At 32.4% G+C, this 24,798-nt stretch overlaps 1 protein-coding gene across 1 annotated transcript in view; it reads right to left on the bottom strand.

The window, feature by feature from the left end:
- Positions 1 to 24,798, bottom strand: part of LOC129746988 (sodium-dependent nutrient amino acid transporter 1-like) — a 60,727-nt gene that overhangs the window by 10,690 nt on the left and 25,239 nt on the right. The window contains exons 2-4 of the mRNA XM_055740995.1: positions 2,748 to 3,295; positions 2,572 to 2,687; positions 2,259 to 2,517 (exon numbers count right to left, since the gene is read on the bottom strand). Of these exons, the coding sequence (XP_055596970.1) occupies positions 2,259 to 2,517; positions 2,572 to 2,687; positions 2,748 to 3,295 (923 nt within the window). The remainder of the gene's footprint in view (positions 1 to 2,258; positions 2,518 to 2,571; positions 2,688 to 2,747; positions 3,296 to 24,798) is intronic.

The raw sequence follows: 24,798 nt of genomic DNA, 5'->3' as shown, positions 1-24,798 counted from the left end.
AACAAAAATGAAATTAACTGGTATTTTTCATAGTTGACTATTTTGCGCGATTTTTTAACAAATTGAAATTTCATCTGTTTTGGTGGTCCACCGTCAGATTGTACCCGGATTTTCAGTGCTTTTACTTTGTTTGGACCAATGAAGAGTATATTCATTGGAAAGCTTATTTAATCTTCATTCTAGTGAGATGCAACAATTCACGCTGTGAGATTTCACAAAAATATGAAAATTATAAACGTAAAATCATTCCTGAACCACAAGCAGCACGTCCAGCAGAACGTGTTTGTTTGCTCTCCGAGTAGGTGCCTTGGGTGGTGATTTGGGCAGAGTGCCAAGCCGAGAGAAGAAATAATGATTTCTTGACTCCATGATGTAGACATTAACTTCAGCTTTCATATGCATATGGCAATTATTTTTTCAGACGTGTAATATATGAACCACAGCAGTTTTCCTGAGGCATGTTTTTTCGGATTTTTTTTTCTTTCATGCTGAATAACGATAAAACTAGAAGCTTTAGCTATATATAATGTTCTAAACATATTTTACTGACATTACAAGGTTTTTTTTTATATAAGTTTTAAATGAAATTTATAATAATTCAAACGACTTAGATAGATTTTACTTTTGGAGTGTCAAATTGACACTTTAAGTCGGAAAAGGGGTTTTTTTGTCCAGGCTCGTAGGGTTCGTCCATAAAAAGCAAAGATACAATATTAAAGAGTTTTTGAATTCATTTAGGATCCCTGAAGAAATTTTTGTATTTTGAACATTCTGAAAAAAGTTACAAGCCTTCAAACTTGCAATAGTGTCAAAATGACACTCTAATGCGGATGAGTGTTAAAGCTTGAATGATGACAAAAAGTGCAGCTGCAGTACGCACCGCATCACTTTAAGAGAGGGATGAAAATCCAGAGAAAAAAATCACGATAAGAATCATAACAAATAAAGAGCGAACACGAAATTATTGCGACACATTAAATGGAGCTGAACTTTTTGACAATTGGGTAAACATTAACCAAATTTTACACACTTTCTTATTGATGTGTATTGTTTATATGCTGTCAAACTAAAAGTCGTGTTTTTCGATTCAACGAAAATGGAGGCAAACCAACGCGAGTCGAGAGAACAAATTCTTTCCAATCACCTGGAATTTCCTGATCTGTCGCACCGGCAGTTGGGAAAAATGTTGATGGCCGATGGCAGGTCATCTGCTCTTGCGGACTGAGGAATGAGCCTTTCGTAACAAAGGGCACAGAAAATGGCGAGATCTACAAATCTGAGTGTCTCGAGGAGTGCCTTTTGCCGTTCTTGCAGCAGCATGACAAAGCTCCGCTGTTTTGGCCAGCTTTGGCATCATGCCACTGTTCTAAAAGTGTCCTGGAATGGTATGAAGCCAATTCTGTCCATTTTGTTTTAAAGGACATGAACCCACCAAACTGTCCGGAGCTGCGACCGGTGGAGCAATACTGAGCAATAAAGAAGTGGGAACTTCGGAAGGGCAGGAAGACAGTCAAAGACGAGAAGGACATGTAAAGAAAATGAACAAAAAACAGAAAAACTGGTTTCGGATGACACTTCATCGATTAACTTTTCTTTTGATTTTTGAAGTTAATATATGTATAAAACTCTCCATAAAATTTTGGTTTGATTCTAAACATTATAAGAAAATAGTTATGACATTTTCGGTGTCGCAATAATTTCGTGTTTGCTCTTTATATTGTTAAATATGGCTTGAAAATCTATTTGAAAATCTAATACTTTTATATTTTGCTTCGATCAATAATAGCCAAATTTTATAAAATTTTATATTCAGTGTATAGAAGAAAAGCTTTTAAAAACGAGGATAAATGTTTAGGGATTTTATCAATTGCTTTTTTCTAGTACCAGTTATACCAAGAAGTGTGCTAGCCATTGCAACAATTGATACATTCGATTAAAATCTACGCCGTAATATGTAACACCGCGGCATCTATAAAAAATTTATTATATCATACGGGTTCATTGCTTTGAATTGAAGAACTTGATTGGAAGTCGTTTGAGGCGCCAAACGTGAAATTACTTCACGATGGTTCTGAGCCAGCAAATGTCACGTGCGCCTGGAATACCAGACAGTTGAAAACACGCAAAAATGCTGGTCTATTTAGAAATGCTTCTATCATAAATCACTTGAGTAAAAGTCGATAGGATAATTGCAAAGGAACTTAAAGTTTGTTTCGATTGTAAGATTAAGATTTTTTTGTCGTTCTTTTTCAACTTACCGATAGATATTATTGTGAAAATCATTGAAGGATGAATACACGATGAGTCCTCCAAAGCAGATCGTTAGCGAAAAGAAGCACTGGGTAACGGCCTGGTACCAAACTTCGATGGTCAGCAGTTTATCCCACTGGGGCATGAAGAAGTATTTGATTCCGGTCCAAGCTCCCGGCAACGTGAGCGATCGAATCAGCAGAATGAAGATGATTATATAGGGGAAGATGGCCAGGAAGTAGGAAAATTTCCCCGAGGATTTGATACCTGAGAAGAATTTTTTTTAAAATACTACGGGAACGACTATAACTTTGTTCATACCTCTGATGAGAATGGCTGTGATGCACAGCCATGCAACTATCAAACAAATGACAAGTTTCCAGTCCGGGGTTCCGATTCCGTTATCTAAGTTGTCCACTTTGTGAAGAACAGTGTTTCTGCAAAAAGACACTTTTATTTAGAGAAGTAGCTTAGCTTGTTAAACTCAAATCCTTTACTTAAAATACAACTCCGCAGAAGTCTTAACCTTGGTCCCATTTCCAATGGGAATCGATCCAATGAAGCTAGAATCTACGCAATCCGTCCAACTGGGGTCACATTTGGACCAGGGAAGTTCCGCACTGAACGAAGCCACTAGATATCGCACCGTAATGGCAAGAACGGCTGCATAGTAGGTGATAACGGTGAAAATGGCTATCGTTTGTCCTACCCCAATTCCCCGCATTGCCGGAGCCAAATCGAACACCTTCACACAGCCTCGATTCGAAAACTGTCCCAGAACCATCTCCAGATAGTAAATTGGCCGACCGATGATGAACAACACTATCAGATAGGGTATTACGAATGCGCCACCGCCATTGTTGAATGCGGTATAGGGAAACCGCCAAACGTTTCCAAATCCCACCGAAAGGGCCACGCAGGAAAGTAGGAATTCGATGTTTTTACCCCATTTTTCGCGAACTGTCACGGGTGGATCCGTGGGACTGGATGGCAGGGTACTGTTGTGGGTGTAGTTGGCTGTTCCATTTGAGGTTTTTGTTCCGTTCTGTGGACGAGAGAAGAATTTCACTATAAATTCTTGGTTATTTTTATGATGCTTTGATACTGCCCTTAATTGATGATTATTTTGTTCAAGCAGTCTTATTCATAATGTTTTTGTTTTATTTTAGCGTGTGTGTTAAGCTTTAGTTGAAATGTGAAATAAATATTTTAACAAAAAAAACCCCGATTTGTACACTTGACAGTAAATTGTAGCCTTTTTTACGGCCTGTAAATGATGTTTGGAAATCAGGCTCGCAAACGTTTTGTCAAAATTCTTTAGACAAGATTTATGTTCGTCTATATCGCATTGAATAGAATTGACATTTGGCATCAAAAAACTTTACAGACGGAGGAAATGTATTTTAAGTTATGAATGTGTATAAAATCACCACAAGGTGGCTCAAAATACCCCACATTATGTGGCCCATGATTCCCCACAAGCTATGATTTGCAAATAGGTTGCGTTTGAGTGACTTATTCATATTTCATGAAAAATTATTTTTCCATGTGAAAGAATAAGAAAAAACTTATACCATTAGCCTATGAACAGATTTATATTATGAACTTCAGGTTTCAATGCAATGGCAGATGCTTGTTCTACTATGTTATTAAATTTTTTTTGTGCAAGTTGAATAAAAGAAGGCTTACGATGCGTACTTAAGTACAAAATATATAGAAATACTAGCAGACCCGGTAAACTTCATCTTACCATGTTAAACTTGACGTCCACTTTCCATTTTTTCTTCGCTGATTAACTTTAAAAAAAATTAAATATTGAGTTGTTGTTAATTGTCTCGCTTTTGTGAACATGTCCTAGCTTTTTACATTTCCCTTCTTTCCGTTTACTTGAATTGTCCCACTTCATTCTATCGAAATAAAACCAAAGAATTTCAACTCAATCCTACGGGACTTAAATCATCAAAATAAAAAACCTTCAATAAATCTTATATGCATTTTACATGAAAACTTTTTTATCTAAATACTTTTCTTTAATTCGATTTTTTTGTAAATCGCCGAATGATCAGGTATCAGGTTCTCGTAGCAAATTTGATTTTTTTTTCAGCAGTCGTCGTAATCATCCTACTTGGCAATAATCGTACTAAAAAACCGCTTTTGTAACTTGTATGTATGTATGTATGTATAATCCATCCAACGACCCCCTGAGCTGGCAGGTATGTTATGCAAAAGAACCAATATTAATCCGTTTGATTAAAATTGTTCAATCGCGGGTGCTGGTGGTGTTAGCTCTATTGAAATTCCAGTAGCCCATTTCAGAATGGCACCTGCACATCCCGAGGCTACTTTCATTGCCAATAAGCCCCGCCCAATCATAGCCGCATAACCAAATGGGTCATGTAATTATGATTAGTCTTTCCATCTTTTATTGTTGACATATCCAGGAACTTCATAAATATAATTGCCTAATCATATAAACTTAGCACCCTAATACGTCCAATAAAAGATGGACATGTTTTTAGTTTATGGTTTCAATTATAATTAATATGGGTGAAAAAAAGGATTTATTAAAGAATTGAATAATGGTCAAAAGAGTTGGAAACTGGAAAATATGTAGTTATCCTATTTTGCTGGAAAAAAACATGATTAATAAAACATTTGTATGTATGTACCTATGTATGTACGCCAAGGCTTCCTAAAGATTTGTTTTTAGACGAGAATATAATGAATATGAATATAGTCAATATGAATATAATGAATCTGATTATAATGAATATGAATATAGTCAATATGAATATAACGAATATGAATATTAATGTAATGAATATGAATTTGAAACATCTTATAGTAACATCTGTTATTTATGTAAAAATGATATATAACACTTGGGTTATTCAACATGTCGATATAACGAAAATATGATTCCTCTGCTAGATGTTCCTTAAATTTAATTTCAATTTATGCGTTCAATGTTAGTGAAAATAAACTTCTGGTTATTTGTAATAGATTCCTTTAAATTATTAGATTAAATTATTGGCTGATTAAAAAAGCCTTCCAAACAGCATTTTAAGGTTTTCGATGAAGACTGCTAGTGAAAACTGAAATCGCAAAACATATTACGCAAATTTAATAAGTTAAGGACTTGGAACTGGTTGATATTTATTTAATTTATTTCAAATCAAAAGAAATAAAAATTACCATGATAGTTAAATCACGAGTGCCTCGAAGTAAGATTCTGTTAATTAAATTTAAAAAACACTCTTAATTTTAATATGAATAGGACTGGAACAATTTTCAATTTCTTCTTTTGGCACCTTCCCCTCCCCCCCCTCGAAATTTCCAAAAATACCGAAGGGGGAAATAAACAAAGTTTGAAGTATTTAAATTTCGAAAAAAAAATCAAATATCCTTAAGATTACAAGACCTAAAAACGAATTGTGGAAGATGGGAGTTATTTAACCTTTTGTATTGTTGATTTTATTAATTTTTCGATGAAAAATTACTTGATTTATAGGTTTTGTGCAATGATACAGTATGCAGTTTTGTTGCATACAAACTTTCGTGCATTTTATGTGTTTTTCGCATTACTTTTTTTTATTATCCCCTCCCTCGCGATGTTCGAACTTCGAGTGACAAAAGAAGGTTTTGAAATTTGTTCCGGCCTAATGAAATGCCTATAAATCAGTTATAAAAGATCTAAATAATGTTAATGAATGTCATACTTAATATAAATAATGGTTATTTTACTTATCTGGTGAAATTCTCATTCGTTAGATCATACGGTAAATCATTTCTGGAGAGCTAGAAAAATTTGAAAATTTAGTACATAAAATCGAAGTTGTAAAATGTTCTGCAAAATAAAGTAAATTACAAAAAGTTTTGCAAACTAAAAGTTAAATTAACATTCAAGATACTACATCGTTTCCATGATATTAATTTTTACACTAAGCATAAAAACAAAATAAAAAGGTTAATAGGGCATTTTATTGAAGTAGTGAAGTGTATGGCAGCCGAGAAAGGACCCAGAGCTAAGACAGCATCCTAAAATAAACAATTATACTAGAGCTTACCTTAGCTTGATTGACTACTCATATCCACCGTGAATCATTGAGTCCGAGCCCGAGGTCACCTCTGCATCCTAGCAAAAAAAAATGTTGTTGGGAGTTTGGGTGAAGGATATGATCAGGAGACACTTTTGACTAGTGCGATCGTCTGAGATTTGTAACTTATTTCTTCAATTTCCAGTCGATTCCTAATTCACTCTAAATAAACACTTTGAATATTGATAACCTGATTTAAAAAAATTGTTTTGCATATTCTTGATATTTCTTTTCTGAACGGAAAATACTAACTGATCTATGTTCCTATTCAAACGCACCGGTAATAATAATAAAAAAAAACTTTTTGATGTACATAGGTATTTTCTGTATACACGAAATAAATTTCATAAAAGAATAAGAAAATCGCAAAAAAACATCTAATTTGCTTTCTGGGGACTAGCTTTGTGAAAAAAAGTTTATTCTACACTTTTATTAAATTGTTTTCTCTCAAAATGTATTTCATAAAACCATCTTTTTTAATTGCTATTGAACCCTTCTTTCAATGTAACCGAGCATCAATTGAACAGTACAAGATATGATGTTCGCCAATCGAAGTTTCAGTCGACTGTTCATGCAAATGAGAAGGCGAGTACTGGATATCAAGTTATGCATGTATTAAAATAGATAGGATTTGTCTAAATTATTTTTGTTTTATGATAACAATGGAGTAAACGGAACGAGTTTCAATATCGTTTCTTCTCCTCAGTAACATGTTGTGTATTTTTAAAAATTCACATAGAAACGCTCTATTTGGGTAAATATTCCAATGAGAATTGTTTTCAGTTAAAGGGTCAATATGTGTTGTTTTATGGCTGTGTACGGGTGTGCCTCTTGTTGGTGTGTTTCGTTGCTATCAACATCTAAATTTCTCGCTCTCAATGTGCCGTGAGAGTACAAAAACTACTTTCACTCTTACTAAACATATCATTCAGGTCCTAATTACAACAACACATCAACAATCATCTTCCATCCAATAACATTGTCTCGATGCAAGGAATATTGAAAGAAGGTAGTGCCGAGAGCCATATTGGATTTTTTTCGTGACGTCACTGTTGCCAAGCTGTCGAAGGTTTATACTGGTAGAACTCAAATTTCAATGTTAAACACATTAAAGAACTAAATTAAAATCCCATTTGATTCGGATTATGTTGTAAGGCCACTAGTTGATTGTGCTATGAGGTTTCTTTGTGTTTAATAGACTGCAGTGTGTATTATTCTTGAACTTGTTATTGAATGCACAGTCATGCTCTATGTGAAACGAGCAAAAATAATATTTTTCCCCTTTCAAAAGGTCTGATTGGTAGTTTATGGCAGTGCACCTCATCGTCATGATTTGAATCTAACAAGGTGTACCATATAAATTTCTAATTTAGAACAATTAACCCCAATAAAACCATTGCAACTTTGGTTTACTAAATTCCAATAAAAGATTGTGGTTGGATTCGAAAAATACTATTTTTGGTTATTTTATTTTATCAACGGTTCAAACCTAACTGATTTCAACATTTATAAGCAAAATTTTGAACTAATTATCAAGTTTTGTCAATTTGAGTTAGGATACCTCAGCAACTTCAATCGTCTGAATTAAAGCAAAACAATTACTACATTCAACTTTTTTAGTATCAGCCTTGAAGAACAATAATATTTCTAGAATTGTGAGCCTTCAAAGTTGAAAAAATCTTCAATTTTTTTTAATTGCTAACAAACATTGAAAAAATTCCATATAAATTCACAGATTATTGGCAACAGTGACGTCACAGGCGGTACTAATACTAAAGCAAGGCTGCCTCGGCACTACCTCCTTTAAATATTCCTTGGTCTCGATGGTATTTTCTCCATATATTTCAACACCATCACAATTCTCTTTTTTATCATAGTAGGCGTAAGGGAAAGAACCATATTCTTGGTTCAGATTTTGCAATTGTATAGTGCCTTAAAAATATAAATAAAAACTTATAACACTTCAGCAGAACGACAACAGATAACGCGCATATCAAAAATTAAGTCAGCTAAAAAACCGTCCACAAAACATTTCCAGCCTGTTAATATCTGCAGTAAAAACCGAAAAACACAAGCCACCAGTAAGTATCTCTCACTGGAACATCCGTTAGCGAAACAGAGTTCCAAAGTCTACAAAACGAACAGCGAATTTTCTAAAACCTCTTATTGAATGCACTTTCATAATCCGGTTGAGTTGATTCTTCACACGAATGACAATGTTTTGGACAAAAAAGGCACGTTTACCTTGTCCTATCCCAATTTCAGATTTACTCTGGGTACACACGCACACCTTCCTAAATTTAGCTCACAGTCACAGCTATTTATGTTCCATGCTGTTTCGGATGTTTCTTGTTAGAATTGCCCTGCCTTCCTTGTATGTGTTAATATGCAGCTGCCAACAATATCGCGTATAAAGTTTTTATAGTGTGTCAGTATCGGATTGCGGGAAGCAAAATGCGTTTCAAATAGGGTGACAAATTTTACCCGTTGCTTTCTTCTGGGTGAAATGATATTAGGTTAAGGAATTTGAATGCTGAAAAGAACCAGTTGAAACGAGAATGCAACCAAGGTTTAGGGAAGAAAATGGATGAAATATTACTTAAAAAAAAAAAAATCATTATCAGATTATCACCATTAATCAATAAGTGATGCTTGCTAGAACTATGATGAAGCATCAGAGTGCATACCAAGTAAAATAGATTCCTGAAAACCCTATTATCAGCTTGTTCATGTATTGGTGCAATATATTGACAACTTTGGTTTCTCTTCTAAGATCCTGCATATCTATATTTCACACTTAGGTACTTACCGAATGAGGTCGATTAATTGAAAAATAGAGGCTGAAAAATGAGAATAAATCTAAAATTGGACGATCTCACCCGAAAACAGCATGCATTTTTCTGCCCATTTTCTTTCCGCCCTCAAACGGTTTTCCTCAACCAGCACAAGTAGATATCCAAGGTGGGCAAACAGCTTTCCGAGTGGATGAATTTTGGTGGCCATCTTTTTTCACAACCCGTTCCATTTCACAGTATGTTCCACTTTTTTCTTTCTAATATATTTCTTTTTTGATAAGAGTAGTTTATATCATTTCACTGCAATTAATTAGCACTCCTTTTCACCTAGCTATTGATAACTTGGATACTAATTTTATAACTTTCCAACACCATTTATTTAAGTTTTAACAAGCACCGTGTTAAGACCCACTACACCTCTCACCAGGGTTCTGCACTACCACCCACCGCCATCAGGAGTTATCTCCGGAGTATTTCACTTTCCCAAGTCCCTCAATAATATTCATCATATACAAAAATGTATGATCGAGTCATTATTAGGAGTCCTTAGCAATGAAATATCCGATTTTTAATTTTCTTCACGAGTAGATTACTCTTTTTTCTTCTTATTTATTTTCTTCTTCCGATAATTTCTTTCACATTTTTTAAATGTTTCGCCTTTTTCACTTATCTTTTTTTTTCTCTTCTCTGTTAATTCTTTCACCGTTCCTCTTATTATATTGTCTTTTGGTTTCCTCTCTTCATATTAATTCTCCTCTCCTTTGGTTTTTTTTTTTGTTCTCATTATCAAATCTCATTTTCATCTTACTCTCTTTTTCTGTTCTAATCTCTCCATTAATCTTTATTTTCTCTATTTATTTAATTTTATCCCATTCACTTTTTCCACCTCTCTTTATCACTTGAGCTCGAATGCTAATCAATAGCCTTCAAGTACACTTTGATGTTAATCAAATCTATTTCGATCGAGGAAAACCACAAAATATTTCAGAGTCTTTCATCGAAATTCTGAAAAAAAAATTCCGAATCTTTTATCGGAATATCAACAGGGATCCGAATCTTTCGTCGGAATTTCGAAAATTATCCGAGTCTTTTATCGGAATATCAAAACTGTTCCGAGTCTTTCATCGGAATTTCAAAACTGTTCCCGAGTCTTTCATCGGAATATCTAAAATGAGCCGAGTCTTTCATCGGATTTTTGAAAGTGATCCGAGTCTACCACAAAATATTTCAGAGTCTTCCATCGATATTCTGAAAAGTTTTCCGAATCTTCCATCGGATAATCAGCACGGATCCGAATCTTTCGTCGGAACTTCGAAAATTATCCGAGTCTCTCATCGGAATATCAAAACTGTTCCGAGTCTTTCATCGGAATTTCAAAACTGTTCCCGAGTCTTTCATCGGAATATCTAAAAATGAGCCGAGTCTTTCATCGGATTTTTTTAAAGTGATCCGAGTCTTTCATCGGAATTACAAACTGATCCGAGTCTTTCATCGGAATTTGAAAAAAGCACATCCGAATCTTTCATCGGAATGTCCAATAATTATGGCTGAAAACTTCAGCACCCGAACTTTGCCAATCCATGATTGTACTCCTCGTCAGGGAATCAATTTTTGATGAACGTTAAACTAGTTCACTTACCAACAGCGCCATTGTCGTACTCGTTTATCAAATATTCAGAAACTTCTTGAAATTTCCGTTTTTTTTTCACTTCTTTAATGCGCCACCGTTATTCTCAAGTTTCGTTAACACACTCACTAAAAAACCGCTTTTGTAACTTGTTCTAAAAATATGTTGATAATATGTAGGTTTCATTTATTGTATACTTTTTAGTTGATTTATTCCGCTTTGTTTGTATTCAAATTAAGGTTGAAATCGATATTAAAAAGTTTCTCATTTATTGAAATTTATTGCATATGAAACTTTATGAAAATAGAATTTTGAATATCGGTACAATTTTTGGAAATTTTGCCTAATATTTGTCTAACGCAGCGATTTTAGCTATTCGCTTCAGCAATTAGCTTTGGATGGAATATTTTTTAGAGCTGAAGAAATGAATATTCTCTAAAGTAGATTTTTTAATAACTATTTTCAAACAGCTTTTTGTTCACAATCCTCACTTTTCGAAGTAGTTTGAATTAATATCCATATTTTCATCTAAATCATGTACCAAACTTATAAACATGACATTTCACTTTAAGTGTTCCCAAACAACACTTGTCATGGCATGAAATCTAGCGATTTTGTATACAGCAAATGACTTTTTTTTTCTATTTATTCAAGTAAAAAATGCATATTAAATTCCTTTGAAATTTAACCCAATGAATCGAGGAAACGATTGGTTTTGAAAGCAGGGAAAACAAACATACATATGTTTAGATTTTTTTTGTAACTGAACTGAATTACAGCCTTTTTTTTCTTTTTTTTTTCTTAAAAGTCATAACCAATTGTTTTAGAAATTTAAATAGAATCATTGGGATGTTCTGGTTTCAAAATTTCTTGAGCTGTTGGTGATGACTTGCGATTTTATTTAAGAGTGTGGAATAATTTCAATAACATTTTTGTTTTGTTTGTCTGTTTTATCAACTATCATTGATTTATCTGCAGTTCTCGGAATAAATCAATGCTTGGTACTGAATGCTGTTTAACCACATTGATTTACAAAGACATTTAATAATTTTGAATATCCGCTTCAGATTCAACACTCGGAATATCCTTTCTAGCCATTTTGGAGATTAAATTCTTAAATGTAAGATGTTTCATGGCTCCACCGTGTAAAATGACAGGAGTTAATATTATTTTTTACACTTTCACTTTAAAAAAAATCATCAAAACAAAATCTGCTGTCATTGGAATATCAATCACAAAAAAACTTTTCAACTAAAAAGCGGATCGAAAGTCTGTTCTATGTAGACAAGATATCTGTACCAACAAGTGAAAAGGATCTATCTCCAAAAGTAAACAAAAACCATTTTCAGTACCTCGCGATAGGCCAACACTTGCACTACTTAACGGTAAAACCCTTTTGAGAAAATAATATTCCGTTACATTAAAAACTCAATTTGAGTAAAGGATCTATAAACATTCTTAAACCAGAACTGCCATTACACGGATGTACACCCTTTACTCCGAAACCATTTTTCGCTACTACTCCGCCAACAAACTCAAAATAATCAATTTAACTCTTTATTCAACATTAAAACATAGTTACAAATGAATGCGAGCTTGTAACTTAAGCTAAAAATAAGAAAATAGCAAAAGGTGTATAAACAGGTTAGACAAAATGTTACGTGAAGTAGGTTCTATCTACGATAGCGCGTTATTTTTCCATGAAAATTGATATTCCTCTATTCCAACATATAGAGGATTATTAGCGATTTAAAATATTTTGTATTTTTTTCAAACACGTTTTTCTCGATTCGCCATATATGGAGATAGATCCTTTTCACGTGTTTGTAAAAATATGTAAAACAAAAACACATTGTTCATGTTAAGTACGTACTTGAATTGTATGTAAACAAACAGTAAACGTGTTAACAGGTTTTTCAGGGAATGATTTAGCTTAGCTTAGCTTAGCTTAGCTTGATTGACTACTCACATCCACCCTAAATCATTGAACTCGAAATACAACCTGAAGAATATTTAAGCTCGATGTATTTTAATAAGCTTCGTAAACTTTGTTGATGTTTTTTAAATGATGGAAATTTTTTAGAAACAACCGCATTTCGAATTCCATGATCGTAGGTGTGGCTCAGTAGAACGAATTCCACATCGCCAATGGTTGCTACTCCGTGATTGACCGAGGCCATCAATTTTGTCCACAGGTCAAAAGAATGGTGTCTGGGATTGACAGCACATTCACAATGAACAAAACTGATACTCTCTCTTTAAACATCAATAACGGCGCCGGCCACGTCCTAGTAGTCAATAGAGAGAAAGGGATCAAAGAACAAATTCATGCTTTAGGACCGAGGTTACCTCTGCATCCTAGAAAATAATTATTTTTTGAGGATGGGTGAAGGGATATGATCAGGAGACACTTTTGACTAGTGTAAAAATCAAACAATGGCAAACTTTTTTATATTAACCTACGTTTCTTCTTATTTTATAAAAGAATTTGATTCGGTAGTACACCCATAGAAGAGGTTGCAAAAATCCAATGCCTTTTTAGCACATCTCTGTGCCGATAATGCGCTGAAATGTGCACTGTGCCGAAGATGATATGTTTGAAAAACCGTAACTGGCATAAGGACTCGGCTCCCAACTAAAATGATGCATGACCACTACATCCAAGCAAAACAAGAAAAACATTTTATGGGATTTCGTTCCTATTGGATAATTCATCCCAGAAACAAGAAAATAAAAATATAAACCACAGGCGCCCGTAGGGAGAATCGAACTCAAATCACTAACCAAATGGTCTTGCCAGACCGACATCTTAACCAGTGTACTATACGAGCTTCATGCAGAAAGAGGGATATTTGTCATAGGCATTCTGCCACCGATCAATCACAAAAGAAACGCACGACAGTGGCTTCCCGGCGTTTGGCCACCTTTCAAGGTATTCATTTGTCTTGCGATGGAAACGGGAAAGGGAACGGGAGTGGAGGAAACGGGAAACCCATTGAATGAGAACTGTGCTTTGCTTACTGCCTGCTATTACATACACACGCTACATATACACAGCTGCTAAAGCCGGGCAGCTTGGCCGGTGCTTGTTTGCCGGTGAATTGAAGGAATATATTCTTGTTGCTTTTGCTACATACACACGCACAGCTTAGCCGTGGTTGTTTGCCGGCGAATTGAATTGAAGGAATGTTTTTTTGTTGTTGATTTTTCTGCATACACACGCTCAGCTCGGCCGTGGTTGTTTGCCGGTAGATTGAAGGGATTGAATTAGAAGGATGTTTTTGTTATTGCTTTCGCTACATTCACACGCACAGTGCTCGGTTCGCTGGGTGCCTGGTGTTGGCCGGTATTTATTTCCATCCTTCTTCGTCTTGTGATGCGATAGGGAGGGACGTGAAAGCGTTTTTATTTTGTTTCTTTCAGACATACGCAATTCGGTTAACTTGGGAGATTAATGCCGGTGGGAGCAAATCGAATCAGCACCGATCGCGTTATCTTCTTGTACCAATGATGCTATGTAATTGACTACACGCCATTGGCACAGAGGCTGAATTTTGGGTGTACAGATTCATAACTTTTGTTTACTATTATTTAACAAACGGCTTGTAAAAACTTTGCTATAGAATATCTACTTTATCTTATATCTTTATCCAACTTTAAATATTTCTTCTGTTTATTAAATTCTTATTTACACAAACTGATGGGTTTTTTTTATAATTAAATGAATCAAAAGTAAAATAACAGATGGAATTGAATTTATCTTAAACAAAAAACTTAATGCGTTTCATTCTCAGATAAAACTAACCAAGAAAGCACAGGGTTTGGAAATAATTTAAGTCTTCCAATTTTTACTTTAAACACGAATTTTACTTTTCGCTTCAATCGCTATTTTTAAATGTACAATGTCTCAAACAAGGTCATAAGCAAGGTTACAAATTATTTTTAATTTTTGTTAATCTGGGCTGTGGAACGGTCCGACAGAGAGTGTGAATTTAATTGATTTTTATCTGTTCTTCCAGAAATCGTCAAAAGATTAATGTTAATGTATTTTAAACTCGGTATGTTCACATAATAATCTGAAATTTTGTAACAATTTTTCAGTTTATTCTTAAAAATATTTTATTGTACTCCAAAGCGTGTTTGAAGTTAACTTATTTCCCAAATTGCATCACACATTGGAAAATATGGTACAGGTTTAAAAATATTACAATCAACCTGTGCAGTTTTAACTTTTTGCCTTTCTTTCAGAAAGGTATAGTTATCGGTCGATTTGGGAGATCATTAATTATGGGTCTTAGATATACCTTTATAGGTACCTATCGAATCAGCTCGTCGAGTTCAGACGATGCCTGTGTATTTGTGTGTATTGGTGTGATTTTTTGTAAACTTTTTTGCATGTTTTTGCGAAACTGGGCAGTACAATAAAAATGATTTTTATCTTAAAAAATTTGTTTTTTTTTTCTTCTTCGGTCTATAAAAGAAAGAAAAAATAACAAAATAGTTTGAAAATTAAATTTTCATAGTAATTATCATCAAATCATCACTCCAAAAAACGTGTCAATTGACCTTGCTAGCCAAAACCAGCAATCACTAAAATCAAGATTATCGTATATATGACGTCAAATTATACGTGACGTCATAGATACGCGCTTGCTAGCTAAAACTATGGTCCTGTCGATGTGTGGAAGGGAGAACAGATAGACTTCACTCCCACTCAGGTTTGATGTCATCGTGACAGAAACCGTGTGGGAGGAAGACGGCAGTTTAAATTTTCCTGGCCATTGGTTGTATTTTTTTCATTGTAATGGTTCAGTTTGAAACCGAACCTTATCAAAAATTTCGGAACCGAAGCTCCAAATCATAAAGATAAAAATGGTTTTCACCAAGGGGTACGACCCCGAAATTATTACAGTCGTTGATGAGTACGTCATGCCCACACTGCATGGTACGAAAGCGATAGTAACTTCGGCCAACATTATATTCAGAAACAGATTGCTCTGAGAAGGGGAAAACAACACGGGTACGCGGACGATGTATGCACATTAGACTGGCCCAAATTTGTATGGGATGATTTTTACGACATTTTTTTCAACGCAGCACCCCCTAAATTTGTGCATTTAGGTGAAAAAATGACTTTCTGAAAGTTTCAGGTCATTTGACAGAAGCACGAGCTGGCGCAAAGGACTTGAAATTTGTATGGAGATTTTCGGCAAAATGTATGAAAAATAGACATACTTTCACTCTTTGTGTTCTTAAATATGTTACAAGTATGCAAGAAAGCTCAGAATTTCAGAAATTGTAGTTCAAACAATGACAAACAAGTTTGTACAAGATTATGACGCGATACGAGTTGACTGTGATAAGTTATTTGCAATTTAAGGTGTGATTTTTTCGCATTTTGTCGATATATCGGGAACGGTGTATAGGTGCATTATTATTATAGTACAAACTTGATCGCATTGTCACACAATGAGAATAACAGATAGAAAGTTTGTGTCCTAGGCAAAGCTGTAGCATATTTTATAACAAATATCTGCAAAAAGTTGAAAGAAAGGTCACAAACTTTCTATCTGTTATTCTCATTGTGTGACGATGCGATCAAGTTAGGGCGACTATTAGCCAATACTCCGTTCAAGATATATCAAAGAAATGCGAAAAAAATTACACATTAAACTGCGGACAACTCATCACAGTCAACTCGTATCGCATCACAATCTTCTACAAACTTGTTTGTTATTGTTTGAACTACAATTCCTGGGGTTGGTGTCTGACGAAAACGGCTTGGGAGTCAATCCAAACAGTGGCGCCACCAAGTCCTCCATAGTAGTGTTTGAAGCATTTCGGATTTTTTTTTTGGAAAAGGCACATAAATACGCATTAACCATTTTGGCCAGGCTGGCCAAGAACAAATTTAACTAAATTGACAAAATTAACAAAACTGACAAAATTGACAAGATTGACAAAATCGCCAAAACTGAAAAAGTTGACAAAATTGATGAGATTGACAAAATTGACAAGATTAACAAAATTGACAAAACCGACAAAATGACAAAATTGCCCAAATTGACAAAACTGACAAACTTCACCAAATTGACAAATCTGACAAAATTGACAATATCGACAATTTCGACAAAATTGACAATTTTGAAACAATTGACAAAATTGACAACATTCACAAGATTGACTTAATTGACGCACTTACAAAATTGACAAGATTGAAAAAAGTGATAAAATTAACAAAATTGACAAAATTGACCAATATATGAAAACTGACAACATTCACCAATTTGACAAAAAAGACAAGATTTACAAAATTGACCAAATTGGCAAAACTGACAAAATTCACCAAATTGACAAAACTGACAAAATGACCAAATTGCCAAAATTGACAAGATTGACAAAATTCACAAAATAGACAAAACTAACAAGATTGACAAGACTGACAAAATTGACAAGATTGACTATTTCGACAAAATCGACAATATTGACACAATTGACAAAATTTACAAAACTGACAGAATTGACAAAATTGACATGATTGACAAAATTGCCAATATTGACAAAATTGACAAGTTTTTCACAATTGAGAAGATGGACAAAATTGACCAAATTGACAAAATTTAGAAAATTGTAAACATTGACAAGATTGACAAAATTGACAAATCTGAACAAATTTGAAGAAATTGTTAAAATTGACAAAAATGACAAAATTGATTAAATCGACAAAATCGTCAAAATTTACAAAAATCGCAAAATCACAATATTGATTGAATCGACGAAATTGAAAAATTTGACCAAATTGACAAAACTGACAAAATTGACAGAATTGACAAGATTGACAAAATAGACCAAATTGACAAATTTTAAAAAAATATTATAATTGACAAAAATGACAAAAGTTATCAAATTGACAAAATTTACAGAATTGACAAAATTGACAAGATTGAACAAATTGACAAAACTGAGTCAAATAAACAAAAATTACAAAACTTATAAAATCGACAAAATCGACAAAATTATCAAAACCAGCAAAATCCATAAAATTGACAATATTGATTAAATCGACGAAATTGGCAAATTTGACATTTTTGATGAATTTGACAAATTTGGCAAATTTGACAAATTTTATCTCCTATAGTTTTTTTTCATCCCCTATAGTTTATTCCGTTTGAGAGCTTTATTTAACGAAAATCATTTACAAAAGTGATTTATGTAAACATTCTACCGTTATGGATGAAAACACCCAAAACAAATGTGTTTTGAAATTGCCAGCGGCTTCGGCGTAGTGGTTAGAGTTCAAGTCATCTACGCCAAAGTTCATGAGATCGAATCCCGGTCATGGCATACATAGTACACTTTCTGTTGTCTGGTGGTTTTAGCATTTGTGAGATGCTAGCCATCATTACTTCGAAAGATGTGCGCTTAGAAAGAGACGAACCAGCCCAAGGCTGAAAGTCTCTATAATAAGAAAAAAAAAAAAAAAAAAAAAAAAAAAAAAAAAAAAAAAAAAAAAAAAATGTGTTTTGAATCTGAAAGAAAGGCTCAAATCCACTATTTAGTGTATTAAATCGGGTTTTGTTATTTGTTTATGTAGATGGTGGAAGGTTATAACACACAAACACACACACACCACACACACGGGCGCGTGCACGCGTAACCCCTCATTTTGTCGCATGAATGATCGGTCTCAATTTTCGATAAAATTCTAAATTTGTCTTTCAATAATTCAGCCAAATTTCTAAAAATATCCCGTACCTTGAAATTTAGCCGGAGAAATAGCAAAGCACAAACAAGACCCCGCCAGAGACAAAATCCAAACCAAAACCCATTGATTCTTCTGTAATGAACAGAAAACTATCAAAAGAAATCACTCATTTGGTCAGAGTTCAAACAAATAAATAGAATGATACTTAGCTTCGATCCATTTTCCATTCAGACCATTCTTAATCCTGTAAAATATGGAGCAACTTCCTGCTTGGATTTCGGTACAATTGCAAACATTTTCAATATCACAAATGTCACTCACAACTTAAATTAAAGAACAATTTCTATTTCCAATTTTTGACACGAGATAAAATTTTTCGCGTCTTATCCAGCCAACGCCTACTCCAAAAACCAGGTTTTTCAGGGAATGATTTAAATAAAAAAGTTGAGTATATTTAGTTATTGAAGAAATAATTTATACATTTTATTGAAAGTTTGCACTTGCTGAAGTTTACCATCTAAACTGAATTTGTTTTTACGGAAAATGCATATCCCACTTTTTGTTATGAAAGAGTAGATTATTTTTTTGATAACTTAATCTTATGTTTGCAGAATTCGGCCTTCAAATACATCAATCTTACTATATAATCCAAAATAGGAACAGGACAGGCTCTTGTTCAGTTCGTGTGTCTTTTCATTTTCATCGGATTTTTTTGTTGTTCTGAAAACTTAAAGGCGCTTGATACATCTTCAGTTAGGTAAATGTCTACATGTTCAAATAATATAATCGATATATTTCTGTCAAAAAAATCTTATTGTTTTATTAGTTATCGATATGAATCAAAATTCACCTTCTAGGCGTATTTTCAAACGTCCGTAAAGAGTCATACCATCATTTCACATACATCAGTACTAAGCTCATATTTATCAGACAACAATTGCTACTTTAATTAACATGAACTTAAATGGTTTAATTTTTTTTAATCGTTTAAATGGTTTTGATTTGATCGGAAAAATATCAATCCGGGTCACATCTAGGCGTCATTCATCACCATGAGGTAGGAATCAAGAAGAAAAAAAATCACATCTAGGCTTCATAGCCCCACCACATGCATTAAAAATATGCTTGGTTGAGAAATACGCGCCCAAATGTTCCCACTTATCAGTATGCTATGCCATGGTTACTATCCTCTCGCGACGTTTGCTCGCGACGCTTCGACCTTGGAGACGAAAAACAAACCGCCCATAGGAAAAAAAAACTTCTTAAAAAATGGAAGCCATGACTTTTATTTGATTCAAATTAATAACAAATTTAATTATTACGGACTATTGGTGCGACTTTCTGTTATTTTTATTCGATATAAACTGATTCGCATGTCTACAGAATGTTCTAAAAATAATTTCATTTGAATCCATTGGGCCATTTCGGAGGAGAAGTACTACAAACACCGTTACAAGAGAATTTTATATAATAGAAAAGATATGCTTCAGAAAAGGGGTAGGCTTGATAGCGGCACGTTATCCAAACAAACGGGAAAATTGTGCCGCAAAGCGACGATTATGACAGTTGGATTGAGATTTTTATCTCAATACACATCCGAGATAATCAATGTGGCCCACGTTTCCCCACTCTCCCCTACAAAAATGACGAAAATGGCAAAATTGTGAGGCAAACTTGAAAATATTGACAAAATTTTAGGAATTGTCATTTTTGTCATAATTTACAAAATCAAATGTTAATTCAATCGATTATTGTACCCTACGTTATTGCATCGTATAATACTCTAGCGATTGTAATTTTACCTGTCTATTTTTCAATAACTCGTTTTTTCACTTCAGAGATTACTAAGAGCAAACGTTGAAATATTTCAAACTCATGGTTGGGCATGTTTTTTAAATTATTCTTTTATTTTTGATATCTCTTTGATTTTGAAGTTTACATATGCTGTGGCACCAAAAAGAGTATATTGAGAGAGATTATACCAATTAAAAAAATCATAGAAATGGAACATACAGGATATTCAAGGATCCAGTCATTCAAAAATCACTTATTACCAGTGAATCAAAAATCGCCTACTATCGAAAGATAATGACATTGTCGCAACTTGAACTTTTCATGACAAACAAAATTAAATCTTTGTCGTTGTCGGACGCTCGCAACGATAAAGACAAATTTCTTTGCTGAAGGATTCCGATAATATTTTTTCAGAACATTCGTTTGTTGCTATTGAAAAATATAAGTATAAGCGGTTCCGAAAATACCATCTTAAAGGTATCGGATCATAGCTCACGAGATATTGGAAGAAAGATCTTGGCCTATTCAGAAACGAAATCGTTAGGAGAAGCGATTCGGGGACACTGGGTCGTGGCCACGGCCAATTTGGCCGGTCCCGGACAAAATATGTCAAAGTTATCGGATTGAGACTTGCGACATATCAATAGAAAACTCTTGGCCTCTTCATGAAGGAAATCGATAAGAGAAGCGATTCGAGGACAGTGGGTCGTAGCTATGGCCAATCTTGCCGGTTCCGGAACGAAAAATGTCAAAGTTATCGGATCGAGACTAGCGGCATATCAATAGAAAGCTCTTGGCCTCTTCATGAAGGGAATCGATAGGAGAATTGATTCGGGGACAATGGATCGTGGCATTGGCAAATATGGCCGGTTCCGGAACAAAATATGTCAATGTTATCGGATCGAGACTTGCGACATATTTTTAGAAAGCTCTTCGCCTCAACATGAAGGAAATGGATAGGAGCAGCAATTTGGGGACACCAATCTGGCCGGTTCCGGAACGAAAAACGTCAAAGTTATCGGATCGAGACTTGCGGCATATCAATAGAAAGCTCTTGGTCTCTTCATGAAGGGAATCGAATTGCTTCTCCTATCCATTCCCTTCATGTTGGGGCCAAGAACTTTCTATCAATTTGTCGCAAGTCTCGATCCGATAACATTGACATATTTTGTTCCGAAACCGGCCAGATTTGCCAATGCCACGACCTATTGTCCCCGAATCGATTCTCCTATCGATTCCCTTCATGAAAAGGCCAAGAACTATCTATCAATATGTGCTAGTCTCAATCCGATAACATTGACATATTTCGTTCCGGAACAGGTCAGATTGGCCATGGTCATGACACAGTGTCCCCGAATCGATTCTCCCATCGATTCCGTTCATGAAAAGCCAAGATATTTCGCAAGTCTCGATTCGATAACTTTGACATTTTTCGTTCCGGAACCGGCCAGATTGGCCATGGTCACGACACAGTGTCACCGAATCGCTTCTCCTATCCATTCCCTTCATGAAGAGGCCAAGAGCTTTCTATTGATATGTTGCAAGTCTCAATCTGAAAACTTTTACATATTTCGTTCCGGAACCGGCCAGATTGGCCACGGCCTCTACCCAGTGTCCCTGTACCACTTCTAGCATGGTTTCCTTTAAAGTTAGGCCAGGAGCTCTTCTCAGATAGGTTAGGATCTGGTCACAAAATTTTTCAATACTACGAAATCAGATAGATTAAATTACCCACATAAGCGAAGCGGATTATCCCAAGTTTTAAATTTCAGGACAATTTCACATTAGAATTTGTCATTATCTTCTCAACGACGGGACAATCCTTGATTACCTTTTTCATTTTGTCATGCTATTCATACGGAAGAGACAAAATGTTGTCGCACAGAGAGAGAATAAAGATAAACGTCTACTTTGTCGCTTGTTTTGAGACAATATCAAGGACAATTTGATTCACTGCTTATTACACTCTGTTGTGTTGTGAGCCTACTTGGTTGAATGATTCAACTGAATCAAATCAATCGAAAGATTCCTTTTTATTCAACCACCGGTCTTTCGATTGCTTTGATTCAGTTCACTTATTACACAAGTTTTTCGATCTTAGTATTCAAAAGATCACTTTTAACGTGAAATCGGGCGCTGAATCTTAGTAGTCGAATTTTTGAGTTATGTACATTTACTTACCCGAAGGTCACATGCCAAATTTGAGTAAAACAGACGATGGTTAGGGTTACTTGAGTCTCAAGTGTAAATTTTAAAATTTAGTAAATTGAATGAAAATGAAAATGAAAATGAAAATTTTTGTAAATTTTGTAAATTTTGTAAATTTTGTAAATTTTTTAAATTTTGTAAATTTTGTGAATTTTGTAAATTTGTAAATTTTGTAAATTTTGTAAATTTTGTAAATTTTGTAAATTTTGTTATTTTTGTATTTTTTTTAAATTTTGTAAACTTTTGAAATTTTGTTTATTTTGTAAATTTTGTTCATTTTGGAAATTTTGTATATTTTGTAAATTTTGTAAATTTTGTAAATTTTGTAAATTTAGAAAATTTTGTAAATTTTGTAAACTTTGTAAATTTTGTAAATTTTGTAAATTTTGTAAATTTTGTAAATTTTGTAAATTTTGTAAATTTTGTAAATTTTGTAAATTTTGTAAATTTTGTAAATTTTGTAAATTTTGTAAATTTTGTAAATTTTGTAAATTTTGTAAATTTTGTAAATTTTGTAAATTTTGTAAATTTTGTAAATTTTGTAAATTTTGTAAATTTTGTAAATTTTGTAAATTTTGTAAATTTTGTAAATTTTGTAAATTTGTAAATTTTGTAAATTTTGTAAATTTTGTAAATTTTGTAAATTTTGTAAATTTTGTAAATTTTGTAAATTTTGTAAATTTTGTAAATTTTGTAAATTTTGTAAATTTTGTAAATTTTGTAAATTTTGTAAATTTTGTAAATTTTGTAAATTTTGTAAATTTTGAAAATTTTGTAAATTTTGTAAATTTTGAAAATTTTGTAAATTTTGTAAATTTTGTAAATTTTGTAAATTTTGTAAATTTTGTAAATTTTGTAAATTTTGTAAATTTTGTAAATTTTGTAAATTTTGTAAATTTTGTAAATTTTGTAAATTTTGTAAATTTTGTAAATTTTGTAAATTTTGTAAATTTTGTAAATTTTGTAAATTTTGTAAATTTTGTAAATTTTGTAAATTTTGTAAATTTTGTAAATTTTATAACTTTTGTAAATTTTGTAAATTTTGTAAATTTTGTAAATTTTGTAAATTTTGTAAATTTTGTAAATTTTGTAAATTTTGTAAATTTTGTAAATTTTGTAAATTTTGTAAATTTTGTAAATTTTGTAAATTTTGTAAATTTTGTAAATTTTGTAAATTTTGTAAATTTTGTAAATTTTGTAAATTTTGTAAATTTTGTAAATTTTGTAAATTTTGTAAATTTTGTAAATTTTGTAAATTTTGTAAATTTTGTAAATTTTGTAAATTTTGTAAATTTTGTAAATTTTGTAAATTTTGTAAATTTTGTAAATTTTGTAAATTTTGTAAATTTTGTAAATTTTGTAAATTTTGTAAATTTTGTAAATTTTGTAAATTTTGTAAATTTTGTAAATTTTGTAAATTTTGTAAATTTTGTAAATTTTGTAAATTTTGTAAATTTTGTAAATTTTGTAAATTTTGTAAATTTTGTAAATTTTGTAAATTTTGTAAATTTTGTAAATTTTGTAAATTTTGTAAATTTTGTAAATTTTGTAAATTTTGTAAATTTTGTAAATTTTGTAAATTTTGTAAATTTTGTAAATTTTGTAAATTTTGTAAATTTTGTAAATTTTGTAAATTTTGTAAATTTTGTAAATTTTGTAAATTTTGTAAATTTTGTAAATTTTGTAAATTTTGTAAATTTTGTAAATTTTGTAAATTTTGTAAATTTTGTAAATTTTGTAAATTTTGTAAATTTTGTAAATTTTGTAAATTTTGTAAATTTTGTAAATTTTGTAAATTTTGTAAATTTTGTAAATTTTGTAAATTTTGTAAATTTTGTAAATTTTGTAAATTTTGTAAATTTTGTAAATTTTGTAAATTTTGTAAATTTTGTAAATTTTGTAAATTTTGTAAATTTTGTAAATTTTGTAAATTTTGTAAATTTTGTAAATTTTGTAAATTTTGTAAATTTTGTAAATTTTGTAAATTTTGTAAATTTTGTAAATTTTGTAAATTTTGTAAATTTTGTAAATTTTGTAAATTTTGTAAATTTTGTAAATTTTGTAAATTTTGTAAATTTTGTAAATTTTGTAAATTTTGTAAATTTTGTAAATTTTGTAAATTTTGTAAATTTTGTAAATTTTGTAAATTTTGTAAATTTTGTAAATTTTGTAAATTTTGTAAATTTTGTAAATTTTGTAAATTTTGTAAATTTTGTAAATTTTGTAAATTTTGTAAATTTTGTAAATTTTGTAAATTTTGTAAATTTTGTAAATTTTGTAAATTTTGTAAATTTTGTAAATTTTGTAAATTTTGTAAATTTT

Source organism: Uranotaenia lowii, chromosome 2 (assembly GCF_029784155.1).
Source record: "Uranotaenia lowii strain MFRU-FL chromosome 2, ASM2978415v1, whole genome shotgun sequence".
NCBI classification, from domain to species: Eukaryota; Metazoa; Arthropoda; class Insecta; order Diptera; family Culicidae; genus Uranotaenia; species Uranotaenia lowii.
Note: the sequence above shows the minus strand (reverse complement) of the source record. Positions and strands in the feature narration are given on the sequence as shown.